At 46.4% G+C, this 19117-nt stretch overlaps 1 protein-coding gene across 1 annotated transcript; it reads left to right on the forward strand.

Annotated features, from left to right (window-relative positions):
• The first annotated feature begins 3684 nt into the window (after nucleotides 1-3684).
• Nucleotides 3685-18466, forward strand: CALM2 (calmodulin 2). The gene is made up of 6 exons (XM_063918706.1): nucleotides 3685-3793; nucleotides 13770-13800; nucleotides 14328-14471; nucleotides 14559-14665; nucleotides 16239-16374; nucleotides 17668-18466. The coding sequence occupies exons 1-6, from the start codon at nucleotides 3791-3793 to the stop codon at nucleotides 17694-17696; spliced, it is 450 nt and encodes a 149-aa protein (XP_063774776.1). The 5' UTR covers nucleotides 3685-3790; the 3' UTR covers nucleotides 17697-18466.
• Nucleotides 18467-19117: the final 651 nt, after the last annotated feature.

The raw sequence follows: 19117 nt of genomic DNA on the forward strand, positions 1-19117 counted from the left end.
CGAGGAGTCTCGGCATTACAACTTTGCCGAGCAGCTACGTGGTCAGGGGAGAACACGTTTGTAAAATTTTACAAATTTTGATACTCTGGCTAAGGAGGACCTGGAGTTCTCTCATTCGGTGCTGCAGAGTCATCCGCACTCTCCCGCCCGTTTGGGAGCTTTGGTATAATCCCCATGGTCCTGACGGAGTCCCCAGCATCCACTAGGACGTTAGAGAAAATAAGAATTTACTTACCGATAATTCTATTTCTCGTAGTCCGTAGTGGATGCTGGGCGCCCATCCCAAGTGCGGATTGTCTGCAATGCTTGTACATAGTTATTGTTACAAAAATCGGGTTATTACTATTGTTGTGAGCCATCTTTTCGGAGGCTACTTCGTTTTGTTATCATACTGTTAACTGGGTTCAGATCACAAGTTGTACGGTGTGATTGGTGTGGCTGGTATGAGTCTTACCCGGGATTCAAGATCCTTCCTTATTGTGTACGCTCGTCCGGGCACAGTACCTAACTGAGGCTTGGAGGAGGGTCATAGGGGGAGGAGCCAGTACACACCATGTGACCTAAAAAGCTTTTTAGATGTGCCCTGTCTCCTGCGGAGCCCGCTATTCCCCTGTCTCCTGCGGAGCCCGCTATTCCCCATGGTCCTGACGGAGTCCCCAGCATCCACTACGGACTACGAGAAATAGAATTATCGGTAAGTAAATTCTTATTTTCGGCCATTACCTTGGTAAAGACCCGGGGTGCCGTGGACAATCCAAACGGCAGCGTCTGAAACTGATAGTGACAGTTCTGTACCACAAACCTGAGGTACCCTTGGTGAGAAGGGCAAATTGGGACATGGAGGTAAGCATCCTTGATGTCCAGAGACACCATGTAGTCCCCTTCTTCCAGGTTCGCTATCACTGCTCTGAGTGACTCCATCTTGAACTTGAACCTTTTTATGTAAGTGTTCAAGGCTTTCAGATTTAAAATGGGTCTTACCGAGCCGTCCGGCTTCGGTACCACAAACAGCGTGGAGTAATACCCCTTTCCCTGTTGTAGGAGGGGTACTTTGATTATCACTTGCTGGGAATACAGCTTGTGAATGGCTTCCAATACCGCCTCCCTGTCGGGGGTAGACGTTGGTAAAGCAGACTTCAGGAACCGGCGAGGGGGAGACGTCTCGAATTCCAATTTGTACCCCTGAGATACTACCTGCAGGATCCAGGGGTCCACTTGCGAGTGAGCCCACTGCGCGCTGAAAATCTTGAGACGGGCCCCCACCATGCCTGAGTTCGCTTGTAAGGCCCCAGCGTCATGCTGAGGACTTGGCAGAAGCGGGGGAGGGCTTCTGTTCGTGGGAAGAAGCTGTCTGTTGCAGTCTTTTTCCCCTTCCTCTGCCCCGGGGCAGATATGAGTGGCCTTTTGCCCGCTTGCCCTTATGGGGACGAAAGGACTGAGCCTGAAAAGACAGTATCTTTTTCTGCTGCGAGGTGACTTGGGGTAAAAAGGTGGATTTCCCAGCCGTTGCCGTGGCCACCAGGTCCGATAGACCGCCCCCAAATAACTCCTCCCCTTTATACGGCAATACTTCCATATGCCGTTTGGAATCCGCATCCCCTGACCACTGTCGCGTCCATAATCCTCTTCTGGCAGAAATGGACATCGTACTTACTCTTGATGCCAGAGTGCAAATGTCTCTCTGTGCATCTCGCATATATAGGAATGCATCCTTTAAATGCTCTATAGTCAATAATATATTGTCCCTGTCCAGGGTATCAATATTTTCAGTCAGGGAATCCGACCAAGCCACCCCAGCACTGCACATCCAGGCTGAGGCGATTGCTGGTCGCAGTATAACACCAGTATGTGTGTATATACTTTTAAGGATATTTTCCAGCCTCCTATCTGCTGGCTCCTTAAGGGCGGCCGTTTCTGGAGACGGTAACGCCACTTGTTTTGATAAGCGTGTGAGCGCCTTATCTACCCTAGGGGGTGTTTCCCAACGAGCCCTAACCTCTGGTGGGAAGGGATATAGTGCCAATAATTTTTTAGAAATTAGCAGTTTTTTGTCGGGGGTAACCCACGCTTCATCACACACTTCATTCAATTCATCTGATTCAGGAAAAACTACGGGTAGTTTTTTCACACCCCACATAATACCCCTTTTCGTGGTACTTGCAGTATCAGAGATGTGCAAAACCTCCTTAATTGCCGTGATCATGTAACGTGTGGCCCTACTGGAAAATACGTTTGTTTCTTCACCGTCGACACTGGAGTCAGTGTCTGTGTCTGGGTCCGTGTCGACCCACTGAGGTAACGGGCGTTTTATAGCCCCTGACGGTGTTTGAGACGCCTGGACAGGCACTAACTGAGCTGCCGGCTGTCTCATGTCGTCAACAGTTTTCTGTAACGTGCCGACACTGTCACGTAATTCCTTAATTACGGCCATCCATTCAGGTGTCGACTCCCTAGGGGGTGACATCACCATTATAGGCAATTGCTCCGCCTCCACATCATTTTCCTCCTCATACATGTCGACACACACGTACCGACACCCAGCACACACACAGGGAATGCTCTGATAGAGGACAGGACCCCACTTAGCCCCTTGGGGAGACACACTGCCCGCCCGACTCGAAAATATGCTGGGTCGGGTCAATATCGCTGGCGGGAGCGGCGCTGGGAGATGACATCATCTCCGCGCCACGTCTCCCTATGCAGTGAACAGGTTCCGGGTTGCATAGACCCAGCAACCCGTTCACACTGCACCTGACCCGGTATTTAACCCGGGAATAACACTGCTTTATTCCGGGGTTGAATTACCGGGTCAGGCAACCCGGGAATTTGACCATGGCCCCTTTCACACCGCACAGCGACCCGTGTCGACTCGGCAATATACCAGGTCGATGCCGGGTTATTTTTGCGGTGAAAGGCCCCATGGTTCAAAAAAAAAAGTTTGTGTGTATATATATATATATATATATATATATATATATATACAATCAATCCACAAGACACAAAAAAGTGTCATTCGGTGGTAGCACTGACAATGACAGTTCTCCCAAGTAAAGTTGCAATAGGATTAAGAGGGCTTTCCAGTCACCGTGCACTGACAAAGCTGCACTGTGATATTGGCCCGTGGGTTATGGTGGGTGAAAGGACGTGTACGGCTTGGATATGTTACATCGGTTTATTAGTACTATTAGGTTCCATAGTTCCCAGTCCCCTCCCCATTGCTGCTGGAGATGCTGCGTTTATTCTCAGCAGCCGCACAACTGCGCACGCGCACGAATCGCCGCCGCCGCTGCGACCACAGTGTGCATGTCTGAGTGACGCATTGCAGGTACCGAGCGACCAATCAGAGAGCGCTTCTAGGCAGCTTCGCGCTCGCCTACCGGTACACATCCGCCTGGTCAAAAAACAAATAGTCCCCTCCCCCACCTCCACGCCGTACTGGGTATCTCGCAATTTACTGTTAAACACTATAGGACAGCCTTGCTTTTCGGGTACTTGGGTGAGGTGATTTATTTTTTTTCACCCCACCGGTGTTCACCGCTCGTGGCCTGCCCTGCTGGTGTGGGGAAGGAGGCGGCTAGCGCGCTACGAGAGAAACGGCGCCATCACCGCCAATGAAGGGGGCGGGGCCAAGTGCAGCGGCGGAGTGATCCCTTCCCAGGGCGGAGGGAGGTGGTTTATGAAGAGCTGTTGGCGGCGGTTGGAAATTAGTCCGAGCCGAGCTTGCGAAGGGGAGAGGTTGTGCTGCCTGCTGAGCCTTGTAGGAGCTGCGCGCTAATTACGTCCATTGAAAATGGTGAGTAGCGCCCGGTGGGGGCTGTCCTGCGGGCGTAGTCACCCCATTTTTGTGTTATTTTTAAACGGTGGTGGCTGTGGAGAGGATAAGCCGTCTCCATTGCCATGCGAGCAAGGGAGTGCACGCCGCAGAGCTTGCTGTGCGTTCTCCCTAGCTCGCATAGCAATGGAGACGTCTTGGGTCCTCCATAGCCCTGGACTGATCTCTTATATTGTTGTTGGAGCCTCTCTACAGCTCAGATGTGCATGCTGCTGCTGCAGAACCTCTTGGCAGGCATACCTGTCAATCATGCCATGCTAGGTCCAACCCCTGTGACACCTTACTGTTCTGCAGCTGCTGCTTTCCCTGTCTATGACCAGTGGTCTCTGCCTAATGCATGCTGTACACTGCAATATAAATCTATATTGGCATAGTCTGGTTTTTATCTTCTCCTGGTAGGACCTGTCTCTGGCATGGTGCTCAGGCTTTTGGAATATACCACCCTTGTTTAAAAGCTATCTTTAATTTTAAAATGACAGAGTGCAGTTTACTCCATTCATTCATAAAGCTGGCGTCCCTTTTTTGGCAGCACCAAGCAGGGTGTTGCGCCCTATTAATCCAGTTTCCTAGGTGAGGTTCTGTGCAGGGCTGAATAATGCTGCCACAGGGCTGCAGCATGCAGATCTCCTCCCACGCCCTGCCGGTGACTGACAGGCTCTTTGTATGGAGAAGTGGCTGTTATGTAATGTTGAATAACCCCCTATGTGAAAGTGGGACGAGAGGGGGGATAGGCGGTGCTGCAGGGACAGCCAAACCCAAGCCTCTCCAGTTGTGCCTCCTCTGACTGTGTGCTTTGGTTATCGCTATAGCAACTTTGATTTAGACTGGCTTGTTGTTCAGTGTGTATTTAATGGATTATCATTATATTTCAGTTTTATGTATCTTTCGCCCATTGAGTTCTGTTGCTGGTGTGGGTGCGCTTGATGGCCTGCATGTGCTGTAGCTTCTTAAAAGGACACCCTTCTAATTGTGTCATAGCATGCCACCCTGGCCAAAGTTCAGCAAGGATGTGGTGTCCATAGCCTACTGGAAAGGGAGTTTGTGAAAAGATTTGTCACAAGGGCAGCCCTCCTCACCTCCCCTGTATCAGGGTGGGTCCAGCCGCATTGTGCTGCAGTTTCCGGAAGGAAGGACTTAAGTCCTGCCCATTATGACTAGGGTGGTGGGTTGTAGCGATCCCATGGGATAGTACGCCAGCAGTCGTTTGTCTAGTTGTAAATTCTACTAAAAAAAAATTGTTTTTCTGCCATCCTGGTGTGAACAGGTTTTGTAGTTGTGCTTGTGAAGCACGGCCGTTTGCCTGTTACTTTATGTTAAATAGACTTTATCCTATGTTGCCTCAGTTTCTTACTGAATCTTTGGGTTCCCAAGGCTTTAAATGGAGTTCTTTGGCCAAACTGACTTTATGTAGTAACGTATAATATATCTTGTCCTGGTACTGCTTGTACTTTATTTCTCCATGTTGCAGCTGGAAATTGCATCGCTGAGCTGTATGTATCTGCCGGTTGTGTAGTTACACTAGGCGTGGCAGGCAGAAGTCTTCTAGTCCATTAGCAAAAAATGTTTTTGAACTTATTCATTTTGGACTTGAATCTTAGGACCGGGCTAATGCTTCAATTTCTGTCGGGTTTTTAGAGGTTTATTTTTTTTTATCCTAGAGCTTTGCTATCAGGCCTACGAACCACCCTAAAGGAAGCTACAGATTACATCATAGGGATGTGTATTCAGTTAGGGCCCTTTCATACACGGATACAACACGCAAACACGGCCCTAATAAGTTTTCAAGGCCACTTGTGTATGTTGGCAGTGATGGGGACTAGTGCTCATCTAGTCAGGTTTGCACGTTAGTGCAGATTATGTGGGGAGTGCCGGTTTGCTAGAATTAAGTGCAGATCGTGCAACCATATACAACTTTGGGACAGTAGCTGGAGTGTATTTAAAACAAAGCTATATTTTAGGCGACGTATAGTAGTGACCCAGAAGTGCAGAATTCCCTGGATCACAGCACACAACTGATCATGTTTAAGCTATCTATACTGGCAGAACGTGCGTTCCCTGCTTTCTGGCACATGTGGTGGAGCTTTTAGCTTGACAATGAGCTTTGAACTGTCAGTTGTACTAATTTGGACATGAAAATGGTGCACTTTGAATTGGTTTGCTCATCACGTGATCTTGGAAGTAACTGCTCACACTTCAGTACACTTTAATATTTCTTTTGGCTGGAAATATTTATAATTGCTTCATTTTCCACGCTATACTGTAAGTTATTTTACCACAAACTGAGGATTTTAATAAACAGTTATGAACTGTAGCTATACATTACAACAGTTATATGTGTTTCATTAGTGGTTGGCTTCATGCCACGTGAGCTTGGCAGCGTGGCCTTTCAGAAAACTGGGTGACCAGTAAGTCTGCAGACATGGAGTGGAATCTTCCTAGTACAGCTATCATTCTAGAAAAAGTGTTGTGACGAAATGACATCTAAAGTAGTGTTTATTGGCAACTTTCCCTAAACTTGGTTTTAACTGATGGATGTTAGGCCCAGCCTATTACTTGCTGCTACCACTTGTAAGGATCAAAGATGGCGCTGCTGTGAAGACCCTTTATGTATGAACTTCCTGTTCATGGTTGGGTGTCTGCAACACCAAGGAATATACTTAGTCGATGGAAGCCATTATGGGGGCATTGCAGGAGGTGTAAGCAGAATCTACCTTCTGTAATCGTCCATTATGCACGTGGAATTGGTTTGGGCTCTTTAGAGTTTGAAACAGTACTCCCTTAGAAGGTTCATCCAGGCAGATTGCTCTCTTCTGAGAGGAACATCAAAACCTGCTCAAAGCTTTATTAGAAACTGGTGCATGCCTAAAACTGAATTAGCATCTTTGGAAATGACTTCTGATTATTCAGTTGTCTGAAATGAAATTCCTGGATCTACTGTAACCAAATATTGGATTTTCATATTGTGAAAAACGGCATTATTTGAAAGCCTCAATTTTCGTGAGCTATGGTGAGAAGGATCTAAGGGGCAAATTCGTCTGGCAGAGCAGTTGTTGCTCTGTTCAGACACAAGTGCCACGGGACACATGTTTTTGGGGAGCAGAAAGTTGTGCATCCAAACAGGACTTTCTGTGCTGCGGGCAGTACTGTCAGGTTTAGCAATAAGTGCCTAAACCCTATGTACTTGGTCACTACAAGTGCAATAATGGCTTCCGGTACAATTGAATTGCTCCCCCGGATGCCCACTGATTTCCCCTTAATGTTAATTTATGACATGGAAAAGGTTCATATTGTTGTCAATGAGCTACATGACTTAATTTAAAGCAGATTTTCTTTTTCTTTTTTTTTATCACAGACAACTTTATAAAAATACTTTAAGTGCCATTATTCAGTCTTTCTTTATACTGCCATTAATGTTTCACTTAACCATGGAAACAAGACAGTGAGACTCCAGAAAACCCTGCTGAACTTGGGCTGCTCTGCACTGAAATACCCCCATCATTGCATGACATTCTGGGGGGGGGGGAGAATGTAACTGGGCCCAATGTGCCTTGTCTGGTTTTGCACATAACGGCAACTGTGATATTGATGTCACAAGTTTTCACTCTGTGCGATGAGGTGTGAGGGAGCACTTACCATGCCGGCAGCTGTACCTGCCTGTCCACCAGAGGCACTCCTCCATGACAGCCATTACTATAGGTTAGTAACCACTCCTAGGTGTAGGACCACCCACCGTGTGTGTGTGTGTGTGTGTGTGTGTGTGTGTGTATATATAGCCCAGCTCCTCTTCCCCTTGGCTAACCCCCCCCCCCCCCCCCCCCCCCACAGGGTGTCTCCTAGTAAGACTAGTGTAGGAAAGTTTTGATATTTTATGCTACAGGGCTTACTTCACATGCTGTTGCCTGGCAATGCACCTTCTGGCACCAGTCTGTGGTGGCTTCCCAGGTAACTTGCTTACATGAGTGGAATTGGTCACAGTATAATTTCCCCCTAAGTATTGTACAATTTTGTTTTGGATGTCCTTGTCTCTCCTAAATTAACCCATCGATGGGGTGATAGTGGTGGCAGGTGCCCTCTGCTGGGCATCTATAGGAATGGGCACCCAACTGAGCAACTCAACGTTCTCCATACAGGCACCCGTTAGCATTGAACGGTCCTGGAAGCACTGGGTTTAGCTGCTCAAAGTGGCCAAACCTGTATAAAGTTCTTGTTTGGGGATCTAAAGTCCTGATTTAGGTGCTTAAGGCACCCAAACTATGGACTTATTCACTTTCTGTCTGTCCTTTTTCCTGCAAGAAAAAAATGTCTGCCACGGCTAACGGCTGCTTGGAGCAACAGTAACATTGCTCTCATAGATGCCCATTCATTTAAATGACCAGCAGGGGGTGCTTAGAACATTTGATTCTCCCCTGTGTGAATACCTCTAGTGGTCAATCTGTAACAAATGGCTACAAGAATTTGGTATAAATAGCAGAACTTTAAAGTGTGGTAGGCTGCGGATTTCTTCCCAACCAGTCAGTGCCCAGATAAGGGTGTGGTGTACATAAAGTGTTATATTAATTTGGATGTTATGCTGGCTCTCGTGTAGTAATTATGGGAACATGTGAGCCACTGGAGGCAAGAAGGGCCTATTCCATCATGAAGGGATATAAACAAGTTGACATTAAGCAGCAACCTGCCAGTCTGTAGTTATTAATACAGTATTTGGATTCCTAGCTTGCTTGATACTGTACAAAACAGAAGCTGAAACCTGTGATGCTTAATTGGTGCAAAATGGCCTAAAATCTAGGGAGCCAGAACAGTTTGTAAGGGAACTGCAAGTAGAGAGAATCTTCTCTTTATCCTTAAGTGTTACATGTTGGGTTATGCAGTGACTGTTACCTGGAGCCATTCTCTGTACGTCACTCTAGCACTATGTGCGGAGTGGTCCCACTGTATGTAGGGTTTGCATGATCTGTTTAAACTGGCACAAACTGCAAAGATTCATTGGGGTCAATTCAATTCGGCAACTTATGAATAGCGCCGGGAATTAGCTCCCGACGCTATTCAATTCAGCTCCAGTTAAGTCGGCGATGTCCCGTTCTCGCCGACTAAACAGGTTGAATTGTCGGGAGAACGGGCATTCTCCGACTTAACTCCCCGGCGCGAGGCAGCACTTTTGTCGGGTTTCTTCTCTCATCCCCCGGGGATGAGAGAAGAATTCCCGACAATTGCGGGTAACTAGCGGCTGAATTGAATAGCGTCGGGAGCTAATTCCTGGCGCTATTCATAAGTTGCCGAATTGAATTGACCCCACTGTATGTCTGACTGCTATCATAATACATGCCTAAAACGACCCTAACCCAGTGATGGGCAGCGCAATTTACCTCAGGCACCTCTTTGGATGGCACTTTAACTGTCAAAAGTTAAATGATGGAACCATCTGATTATTTTTGTAAATAAGAGAATGTAAACAAAGGAATATAGGAAAGCAGGTGTTTGGGGTGGCAGATGACTGCTCTGGCCTGTTCATCACTGCCCTTACCACTGCATGGTGTGGGAGAGTTATGAAGCACGTCACACAAGCAGCTAAACTTTTATGTGGAGGTTTTCTAATGTTCTCATACCAAATAGTTATCCCTGGCAGCCTTTCTACAGAAGGGAAAGGTGTGACAGATGGCAGTGTAGCTTGAATACAGGTGGTGAATGATCTGCTTTTTCCTTCAGAGGAATTTTCAGGTATCTGAAATGCTCCATGATGGGACTCTGAAAGTTGTGACAAGCTGATCAACCTGATGACCCAAACAGGTCTAGGTTATAAATCCTCTGTAGAGCAATGCACCCAGTAACAGCCTGGTCATCCACAGTATATACTGTACCAGCCATACTAGCTAAACCTGTTCCAATCACACTAACCTTAATGCCCAGAACATACAGGAAAGACTTCATTTCTGTAACATGACTTTGGAAAACCTACTGCCTTCCTTTGCCTGCACCTTTTACCTCTGTGCATGGAGAGACCAATCCCCTCCCACAGCCAAGTGGCCATTGTGCCTATGGAGGAGGTACATTGTAGTGACATAAAAGCATATGCTTTTTATGGCTCACTAATTCTACACTGTGTACATGTCTACCTTGGTGTCTTCCCTTCACCCTCCGTTTACTGTATAATCTCTTGGCTGTTCCAGTGAGTGGTGCAGTTACTGTGACTGGCTGCAAAGTATTCATTCTTCTCCAGATTTCTTGCCTGAAACTTCTAAAATGCTAATTGGGGAGGGGGCGGTTAGAGGAGTGTATAGCCTCTCAACCATTGGTGGAGAAAACCATGCGTGCTCCTTCCGGTGACCTTACAGTGCCAGTGGGTAGCCAGCCTAATGCAAGCTACTGGGGCCCTTTCATTCTCTCCTGGGCCCAGCCATGTGACATAACTGGTCTGAGTACTGAGAGCTGTTGTTGTGCAGGGGACTGTGCTATGAATGTGACTTGAACATGGTGGGTAGTATCTTTGTAGCCAGGCTAAGGCTCCTACTTCCAGTAGTTTGCAGCTGTGTATGCTGTAACTGGTATGAGTGGCCAGGAAACATTCTGGCTTTTACTACATCTATGGATGGGTCTGACAGCCCACCCCTATACTGTCATAATCAGGCCTGCATGGCAATTGGCAGTGCCAGCTTAATACCATGTCAGCAGTGTATTTCTTGCATTGGCCCTAATCAAAGATGGTATGTATCACTTACTGCAGATTTCTAGTCGGATCCTCTTGAGACATGAGCAGAAATGTCTAAAGTATGGTGTTTAGGTGCCTTAACTGCAGCACACGGACTAGGTTGTGTAGGAAAAGCCACTTTATGCAGCTAAACATTGTGCCTTTGGACACGCATTCTGCACTTGCAACCAGTGCAGGCTGGGTGCTCAACAATTGCATAGCTCCCGTTCCTTTGGATGGTAGCTGCAAGCACCCAATACAATTGTGCCGAAAGTGGGGAATTCATGTCTCTTCTCCTCCTCCCCCCCCCCCAATCTCCTGTCTAAAATGACAGTATCAATGAGTGACATTCAAATGCCACACAGATCGCACCTATTACTCTAGGCGTGCAAAGCACCTAAACCTGACTAAAGTAATGAACGAGAGTGAAAAGACCCGTTTTGGAGGGGGGGGGGGGTGTATTTGAACCCAGGCCTGAGAGTTGAATAGCGCTGGGAATGATCTCCAGGGGCTTCTCAATACAGTGCCCTGTGAATCCTGACAATGGGATTTCTTCTCACCCCCCCGGGGGGTTGTGAGCGGAAATCAAACAAAAGTGCCAGTTTGATGCTGATTTCTGTCCTCGGTGTGGCGGAAACAGCATTGCGCAACTTAAGCATTCGGGTTCTCCCGACAAAACTCCCGGAGTCTGGGAGAACAGGTATTCTCTGACTTGCCAAAGCACTGTACTGAATAGCCTCATGACTGCTTTCTGACTAGTGCCAGAAATTAGCTCAACAGGATCCCAACATGGCTAAATGTTACTTGCTGAATTGTTACTGTGAGTATAACTAAAGCTACTCCACAGCAGCTTGCTTAAAGCTATAGGGGGAGGGGCAATTCAGTTAGCATCGCAGGGATGTAGTGCCTGGAGTTGATGGCTTCCACAATAAGCCCACGACTAGCAGGTGTCTTGCGGCAATCTGCGTGCACTGCTGCATTAGTTGCGGTAAAGTGCACCTCCCAGATAGTGCCGGGCATGATGCAGCAACTGAATAGCTCTGGGCACTTAACATAGGTACTATCCCTGCAATGATGACTGAATTAGTGTCAACACTGTTAAAATGTGAGCATTGTAATCATGTCTGCGTATTGGCACTGGGTTTCTGCTGTCTACAGAGCCATAGACTGAAGGGGCCCCACACACTGGTTTATACCAGTGAAAGATATGAACGTTCTCGTTCAGTAATGAATGAGAACTCATTCATATCGTTCAGTGTAGGCACCAGCGATGGCTGATGCGCAGCCCCGCACTTATTCATCGCTGGTGCAGGCTCGTTTAAACATGCAGGCCAATATGGACAATCAGACAATCTCATCCATATTGGCATGCAGTGCTATGGAGCTGGGTAACGGGAGTGAAGGAACTTCACTCCCATCACCGGGTCTGCCGTGTCGCCTGTTTGCAGCTTGGCGGCAGGTTATGTGTAGGGCCCATTAGTCTTCTGTACTGAACCTGCAGAACTAGATCCTAAATGCTGTCTCAAAATAATTGCCCCCTGGTGACAAGCTCCTAGTTTTGTTAGTGAACTGTTATATAAACCCAAGTTTTAAAGACTAGTTGTCTATGTAGTGATCTTCATTCCCTCAATCTCCAGAATTACTAGTAGTGAGGGCCAGGTCATCTGAGGAGATGCAGCACTATGCCATACAGCTTCCATGTGCTCTACCATCTGATTCTGCATTCACGCTTGTAGGGCCTAGGGATGTTTAGAAGGGATTCCTTAAATGTATGCAAAAACATCATGGTCTACTGTACCCCTTGTAAAGGGTTGGTGCTGTGTCACTGGCCAGGATCCTGGCCCCTTGCGGGATTAGTCCCTTCTAGTCAGCATGCCGATTATCTGTGTCTTGTGTGTTCTGGATGCAGCGGGAGTTATTGTGACCATCGAAGTGCTAGGTGCTGTATTGTAGAATAACATTGTTTAATAGCTGGTGCCAAATGTTGGCTCTGGCTTATGCTCCACCTCATGATGGCATTGTTGGGCACCTTCTGGTCTATGTGGAATGTCCCCATATTTATCCTAAGGTTCACGTTGTGTGAAGTGATTTATGTGTAGATCCTATGCTTAATTGTTTCTGACAAGGTAGAATCCTAGTCTTTATCTGTGTGGGAGGCTTTATTGTCTAAATGCCTTGCAGAGTTACAGGTTGTTCTTAAACTGCCAATAGACAAAGCTGAGCCTCTGACAGGGTAAATGATGGTGCATTTGATATGTGGGCTGAACTGATCATAGTGCCTCAGTGAGCTCACCTGTTCCTAGTGCGTTGATAGGTTGGATCCAATGTTCGCTGAATGGGGTCTGTATATACGCTATGACCCCCACACCCTGTAAACTTAGGCCAGTGGTTCTCAAACAATGGGGTCGATTCAATTTGGCAACTTATGAATAGCACCGAGAATTAGCTTCCGACGCTATTCAATTCAGCTAAAGTTGGCGAAAGCCCGTTCTCGCCGACTTAACCGGTAGTTTTTTCGAGAGAACAGGCATTCTCCGACTTAACTACCCGTGGCGATGCCGATTCCCAACAGAATAAGCCTCGCGCCGGCAGCACTTTTGTCGGGTTTCTTCTCTCACCCCCCCCCCCCCCCCTGGGGATGAGAGAATTCCCGAAAATTGTGCGTAACTAGCAGCAGAATTGAATAGCGTTGGGAGCTAATACCTGGCGCTATTCATAAGTTGCCGAATTGAATCGACCCCACTGTCCTAAAGGCATCCCAATACTCCAGGTTTTTAAGTATTCATGCTTGGCCACAGGTGACTTAGCACCTCAGTTTGACTTAATTTGTGCTGAGCCATGGCAGCACCTAAAACCTGGACTATTGGATTGCCTTGGCTATTGCATGATCCCCCTTCCTCATCAATAGGCAAAATATTTGTCAAGACTATCGGCTGCCTTTTTGCTGTCTGGTCTGTGTATGCTTGCACATGATGTGTCTAGACATTGTTCCATATTGGGGAACAGCCATACAGCTACTCTATATGGGCAACTACTACACATAGACTCGCTTGCCTTAAGCAGTGACGCGTGTGTTTTTCTTTCAAGTAATGCAATGGTCTATTGGGCCCTGGTGAGGGTTTACATTATAATATACGGTCATGCAAATGCTTGTTAATTCCAATGATGCGTGTATTGATCTGACTTATAATGGCGTTCTATTTCTGCAGATTATATTACCTGTAAGATGCTTAACAAATCTTATTTGTCTTGCAGGCTGACCAACTGACAGAAGAGCAGATTGCAGGTATAAGTCACATCGGTCCTGTGTCTTTGTAACATGACACTTCCTGAAGGCATTTGCTACACAGCTGCCAGCCAGAGTCCTTCTAAATATAGCAGGTTACCTGACTACTACAGCACACTGCCATCCATGTGTGTGCCACTGTTCATCTGGGTACTACACGGATGTACATGGTTCTGGAGACCAGTCTTATCTATTAGTCCCCATGGCTAGGCTTCTGCACAAATAATGGCTTCCTTGGTACTGGTTCATCAAGATTCATGTTTGCCCACCCATGTTACCAAAACCCTTCCTTCCCAGCTCAGACTGATGTGTAGTCTGCTTAAGACGGACACTTCTGCTTCAACCTTATTATACTGGACTTTATTGTTGGTACTGACCTATTACACCCACCTTGTCCATATATGTAAATACAGCATTCTGTGTGGTTAGATTTCACTGTGGGCACAAAATGGCATTTTGGAGCTTAATTACTTGTATTGTGATTGCGTTAAATCTTGCTGTTGTATTAACAGTGATTCTTTTTATAGAGTTCAAAGAAGCTTTCTCACTATTTGACAAGGACGGCGATGGCACCATCACAACAAAGGAGTTGGGCACAGTGATGCGGTCGCTTGGGCAGAACCCCACAGAAGCAGAGCTGCAGGACATGATCAATGAAGTAGATGCAGATGGTAAGTCTTAAGGGGATGCAAAGGGCTTTATAAATCTCCGCCCTCTTTGGGGTGTGCTGTGACTTCTAACACTTCTATTTTCAACAGGTAATGGAACAATCGACTTCCCTGAATTTTTGACTATGATGGCTAGAAAAATGAAAGACACAGATAGTGAAGAAGAAATCCGAGAAGCATTCCGTGTGTTTGACAAGGTATTTACCAATTCAGGCTTCTGTAGTTTACCTGTATAGCACTAATCCAATGGCATTGTGCTAGTCAAGGTGTCATCCTTCACACATCCTACCCTGGTGGAGCTTTAACTCTTAAATCTAGGATTCCATTTTTATTAGTGACCACTTACCCTACTGTTAGGTCTTGACCTGTTGGAGAGGGGGGGGGGGGGGGGGGAGAAGAGAGGTGAAGAATTGATGGCACAAACATGGAGAGATCATATAAAGTCTGCATAGCTAGGGCACTGGCTGGATTCAAACCTGTGACCCTGGTGATGTAAAGCTGCACAGGCTTCATGGATAGCTGTTGTATTTAGGAGCCACAAATCCCAAGGGGGGGGGGGGGGTTTAGCAGCTTCACATGGCTAGACATGTTTAATTTGGGAGTGATTTGTGAGGTAATAGGTGACTGACACTTGCCCCATCAGTAAATCGGTCTAATATCACCCATAAGGTGCCCATTACTAATGAGCTAAGGGGTTAATTCGGAGATCGCAGCAGCAAATTTGTTAGCAGTTGGGCAAGACCATGTGCACTGCTGGGGGGGGGGGGGGGGGGGGGCAGATATAACGTGTAGAGTTAGATTTGGAGGGTTATATTTCTGTGCAGGGTAAATACTGTCTGCTTTATTTTTACACTGCAATAAGATTTCAGTTTGGACACACCACACCCAAACTAACGCTCTCTGCACATGTTATATCTGCTGCACATGGTTCTGCCCAACTGCTAACAAATTTGCTGCTGTGATCAACTGAGTTAGACCCTAAATTACCCAGGATCCTATTGGATGGATTAATGTGACTGAAAAGAATGCCCTTTTATGGGGATAATCTCCTCTTATACTAGGTTCACCATGCAGATCCTGTGTGTCTTGTAACAAGAAAATAGAGGCTTCAAAGCCAGAAATCCCCCCCCCCCCCCCAAAGCAGCATACACCTCGGCTCTCTAGTGTACGGCTGCATCTGTTCATTCACAAATGACCCTTCCCTCTCCTTTGTTCAGCTGAAGGGATACTCAATCATCCTACATGTGGTTTATAGGAAACACCTCTTGCTCAAAGCATATTTCCATATTTTGTCTAATCTCCCTGCATTATTGACATGTCCATGCAGAATGGTAATTTGCATGTGGCACAGTGACAGTGTAGGCAGGTGTTTCCACCAAACAGGAACATACAGAAATCCAGGACTCTGATATGTGGTTTAGGGCTTTTGTGCACATAAGTGAACAGGTGTGTACATGTAATTTTAACCTTATTTGTGGAAGGTGTCTAGCTTAGTCTGCTGTAGATGTACTTCCATACCCAAAGCAGGACTTAGTGCTCTGACTTGTGACTACGTCTGCCGTCGTGGCTTAGGTTTTGCTACTTTCTCATCATGGTACTTCCGTCATTATGTGGACGGTAACACTTAGTACAGACAGTGGGTGGGCTGAATATAATGTGGTACCCAATTAGTGTAGGTCTTGGTGTGTGCCATGCCAGGGATAGCACTATGTATTCTGTGCTTACTGTAGGTGAAAATCTTGTGTTCATTTGTATCTGGCTTCTCTGCAGGATGGAAATGGCTACATCAGTGCTGCTGAGCTCCGTCATGTTATGACAAATCTTGGTGAGAAGTTAACGGACGAAGAGGTTGATGAAATGATCAGGGAAGCAGATATTGATGGAGATGGTCAAGTAAATTATGAAGGTAGGGTTAAAAGTGAAATCGAACTATCTAAGGGGGTAACGCTAGGGGGCGCCTCGGTTGTTTGCACCAGATCTCACATGGCATACCCCTCACTGCCCCTAAGGAGTTATTTTGTGAAAAGAACATTGGTTGTGTGCTTCTATACTAGTTACTATAAGCTGGACGAGATACTTGGGTTTCACACATGCATGTGTAATCTGAGTTAGTCAATGCCTTGAAGCAACATAGCCAGCTCTGAGGCCTAGAAGTGGCTTCAGCAGATATCCTGATGGCTTGATAAACTGATACACATTCCACAGGATTGTGACTGTGTTCTGTAAGAACGTACAGATCCAAGGCACAGTAACATGCAACTGGAAGGAACGCATGGACCATCAGATAATCCTACTGACCATGTGGTTGTGGAGCTGAGCATGTAATAAGACTATATAAACATTAAAACGATGTGTGCTAGATGGAACATAGTTTATGATGGGGCATTGGCAAGTGCATACACATGCTGATGTTTGATGTAATGGGGTGGCCACCGTCCTATACCCCTTTCACATCGCACTAAAAACCCGGTATCGACACTGCATATTGCCGTGTCGAAACGGGTCCGTGTGCGATGTGAAAGGTCCTTTGGTGAATTACCGGGTCAGGCGCAGTGTGAATGGGAGCCGTTCCGATGCGACACGGCTCCCATTCACAGTATAGGCAGAGGCGGCGCAGGAGATGAGCTCATCTCCCGGCGCCACCCCCCGCCCCTGCTGCTGCGCCCTCCGCTGCTATGGCAACCGACCCGGTATATTGCCGGGTCGGAAAGCCAGCAACGGAGCGCAAATGCCGGATCCCACCCGGTAAGTACACGTTTCTCTTACCAGGTAGGATCCGGCATTTGCGATGTGAAAGCAGCATTAGTGTGAATCTCCTTAAATCATTACGAGGGGGGGGGGGGGGGGTCGATCTAGCAAGTCTACTGGGTAAACTTAAGGGCCCCATACACAACAATATGTCTGAGGCTGAAGTCAGATGTGATTTCCCTTGAGCTCTGCCAGGAGTGGTTCCATACAAGTTGGTACATCTTGCATGTGAAATATCTTGTGTGATCCCAGCCATGCCTGCAGGAACCGACCAATCACGAGTGTAGCGCTAACAATCTAGGGGAGCCGATCCTCATGGAAACGCATCCAAAATGCCTGATTTCACCCGATATATTGGCCCGAAATTGTATGAAATCGGGCATTATCATTCTAATGTATGAGGCCCTTAAGTTTCTTGTCATTACGCTAAAACTTTTTTTCTTTCTTGCAGAGTTTGTACAAATGATGACGGCAAAGTGAAGACTGTACAGAATGTGTTAAATTTCTTGTACAAAGATGTTTATTTGCCTTGCTTTGTTTGTAACTTATCTGTAAAAGGTTCCCCCTTACTGTCAGAAATGCATGTATAGTAATTTAGAATTCCATTCATGTTTCCCATATTACTGTCACTGTCTTTTTATTTGAATTTTTTTTTTTCTTCTTTCTTTGGTTTCCATGAAAAGTTGAATAAGTAACCAATGCTGCATGTGGCTATCTCGGGATTTTTAGCAAAGCCCTTTGTGCACATGAAGAGCCTGATGAATTTGGTGGAAGGGAACATCTGAGCTCTGCAAATGGTTTTTATTTTTTTGTTTCGTTTTTTATATTAATCTCTTCCTCCCCCTCAAGCTGGATTTCTTCAAGTAACTCGTCTGCTTGTTGGAATGTGGAGTAAACAACTCTAAACTACAGATAGTTAACAATATTGAACTTGTGTTGCACTAATGCAAAGCTGGTCAACCCAGATCCATGTCTCGTTCTTTCCACCCTCCCTGACCTCCCCACCACGGCTCTTCTCCAGACCTGGGACACCATCATGCTTTCTTACCTTTTTTTTTTTTTTTTCTTCTTTCTTTGAATCTCACAAGGGGTCTGCATAGCATTAACCAGCAGTGAATTGTAAGATCCTTCACCAGTTAAAGGTTTACTTTGGTTTAGCCACTTTTCAGAAGAACCTGCTTATGGCACAATTTGCCTCAAATCCATTCCAAGTTGTATATTTGTTTTCCAATAAAAAAAACAAGTCTGTCTTCATGGTCACTTATTGTGTTTGCCTGTGGTTGCTAGAGAAGACTCTAGAATTGTCCTGTTTGGTTTGCTGTGTAATGTAGTACATGTTCATTGGCTTGGGGAAGCCTATAAGGGAGGAGCATATCTACAAGCTTCTGAGTGCTGACCCTAAAAAAAGTGTATGTATCCAAAGTGGATGCAGATACTAAAGGGCTGCTAGGCAGAGTGAGTAAGTATGATTCTACTAGCTGTTACAGTAAACATGTTACTTGTATGTAGTATCGGGTGTACTATATTGCAATGGTGCAGATGTATTAATACAGCAGCAAACATGTACTTTAAGCAGTCTGCCTTAGTTGGTGCTCCCTGTTCTAGACCAGTCCACTTGTCTAGCATAGACATGCACAGGTTTACAGCACTTGATGCATAACTATGTCCAGTTGGGTATGCGTGACTGGTGGTCAAGAGACGTCTGGATAGGATACCTCTGTTATCCGAGGGAGGGGTGTTTGGCAAGTTCAGGAAGCTGGTGGTGACCTGCAGTCGCCATAGGTTCTATCACCACTCTATGGAGGTCTTTGACACCCACGAGTGGGAATAGTCCCTGTTGGCCGTCTGCTTTTCAGGGGTGGGATGTAGGGGGAGGTGTTGATCGCCTATTGCATAACTAC

This window comes from Pseudophryne corroboree, chromosome 4 (genome assembly GCF_028390025.1).
Source record: "Pseudophryne corroboree isolate aPseCor3 chromosome 4, aPseCor3.hap2, whole genome shotgun sequence".
In the NCBI taxonomy this organism is placed as follows: domain Eukaryota; kingdom Metazoa; phylum Chordata; class Amphibia; order Anura; family Myobatrachidae; genus Pseudophryne; species Pseudophryne corroboree.

Coding starts and splice junctions, on each gene's coding strand:
- CALM2 (XM_063918706.1), top strand. Junction 14,472..14,558: donor CAATGAAGTAGATGCAGATG/GTAAGTCTTAAG, acceptor TATTTTCAACAG/GTAATGGAACAATCGACTTC. Junction 14,666..16,238: donor CATTCCGTGTGTTTGACAAG/GTATTTACCAAT, acceptor GCTTCTCTGCAG/GATGGAAATGGCTACATCAG.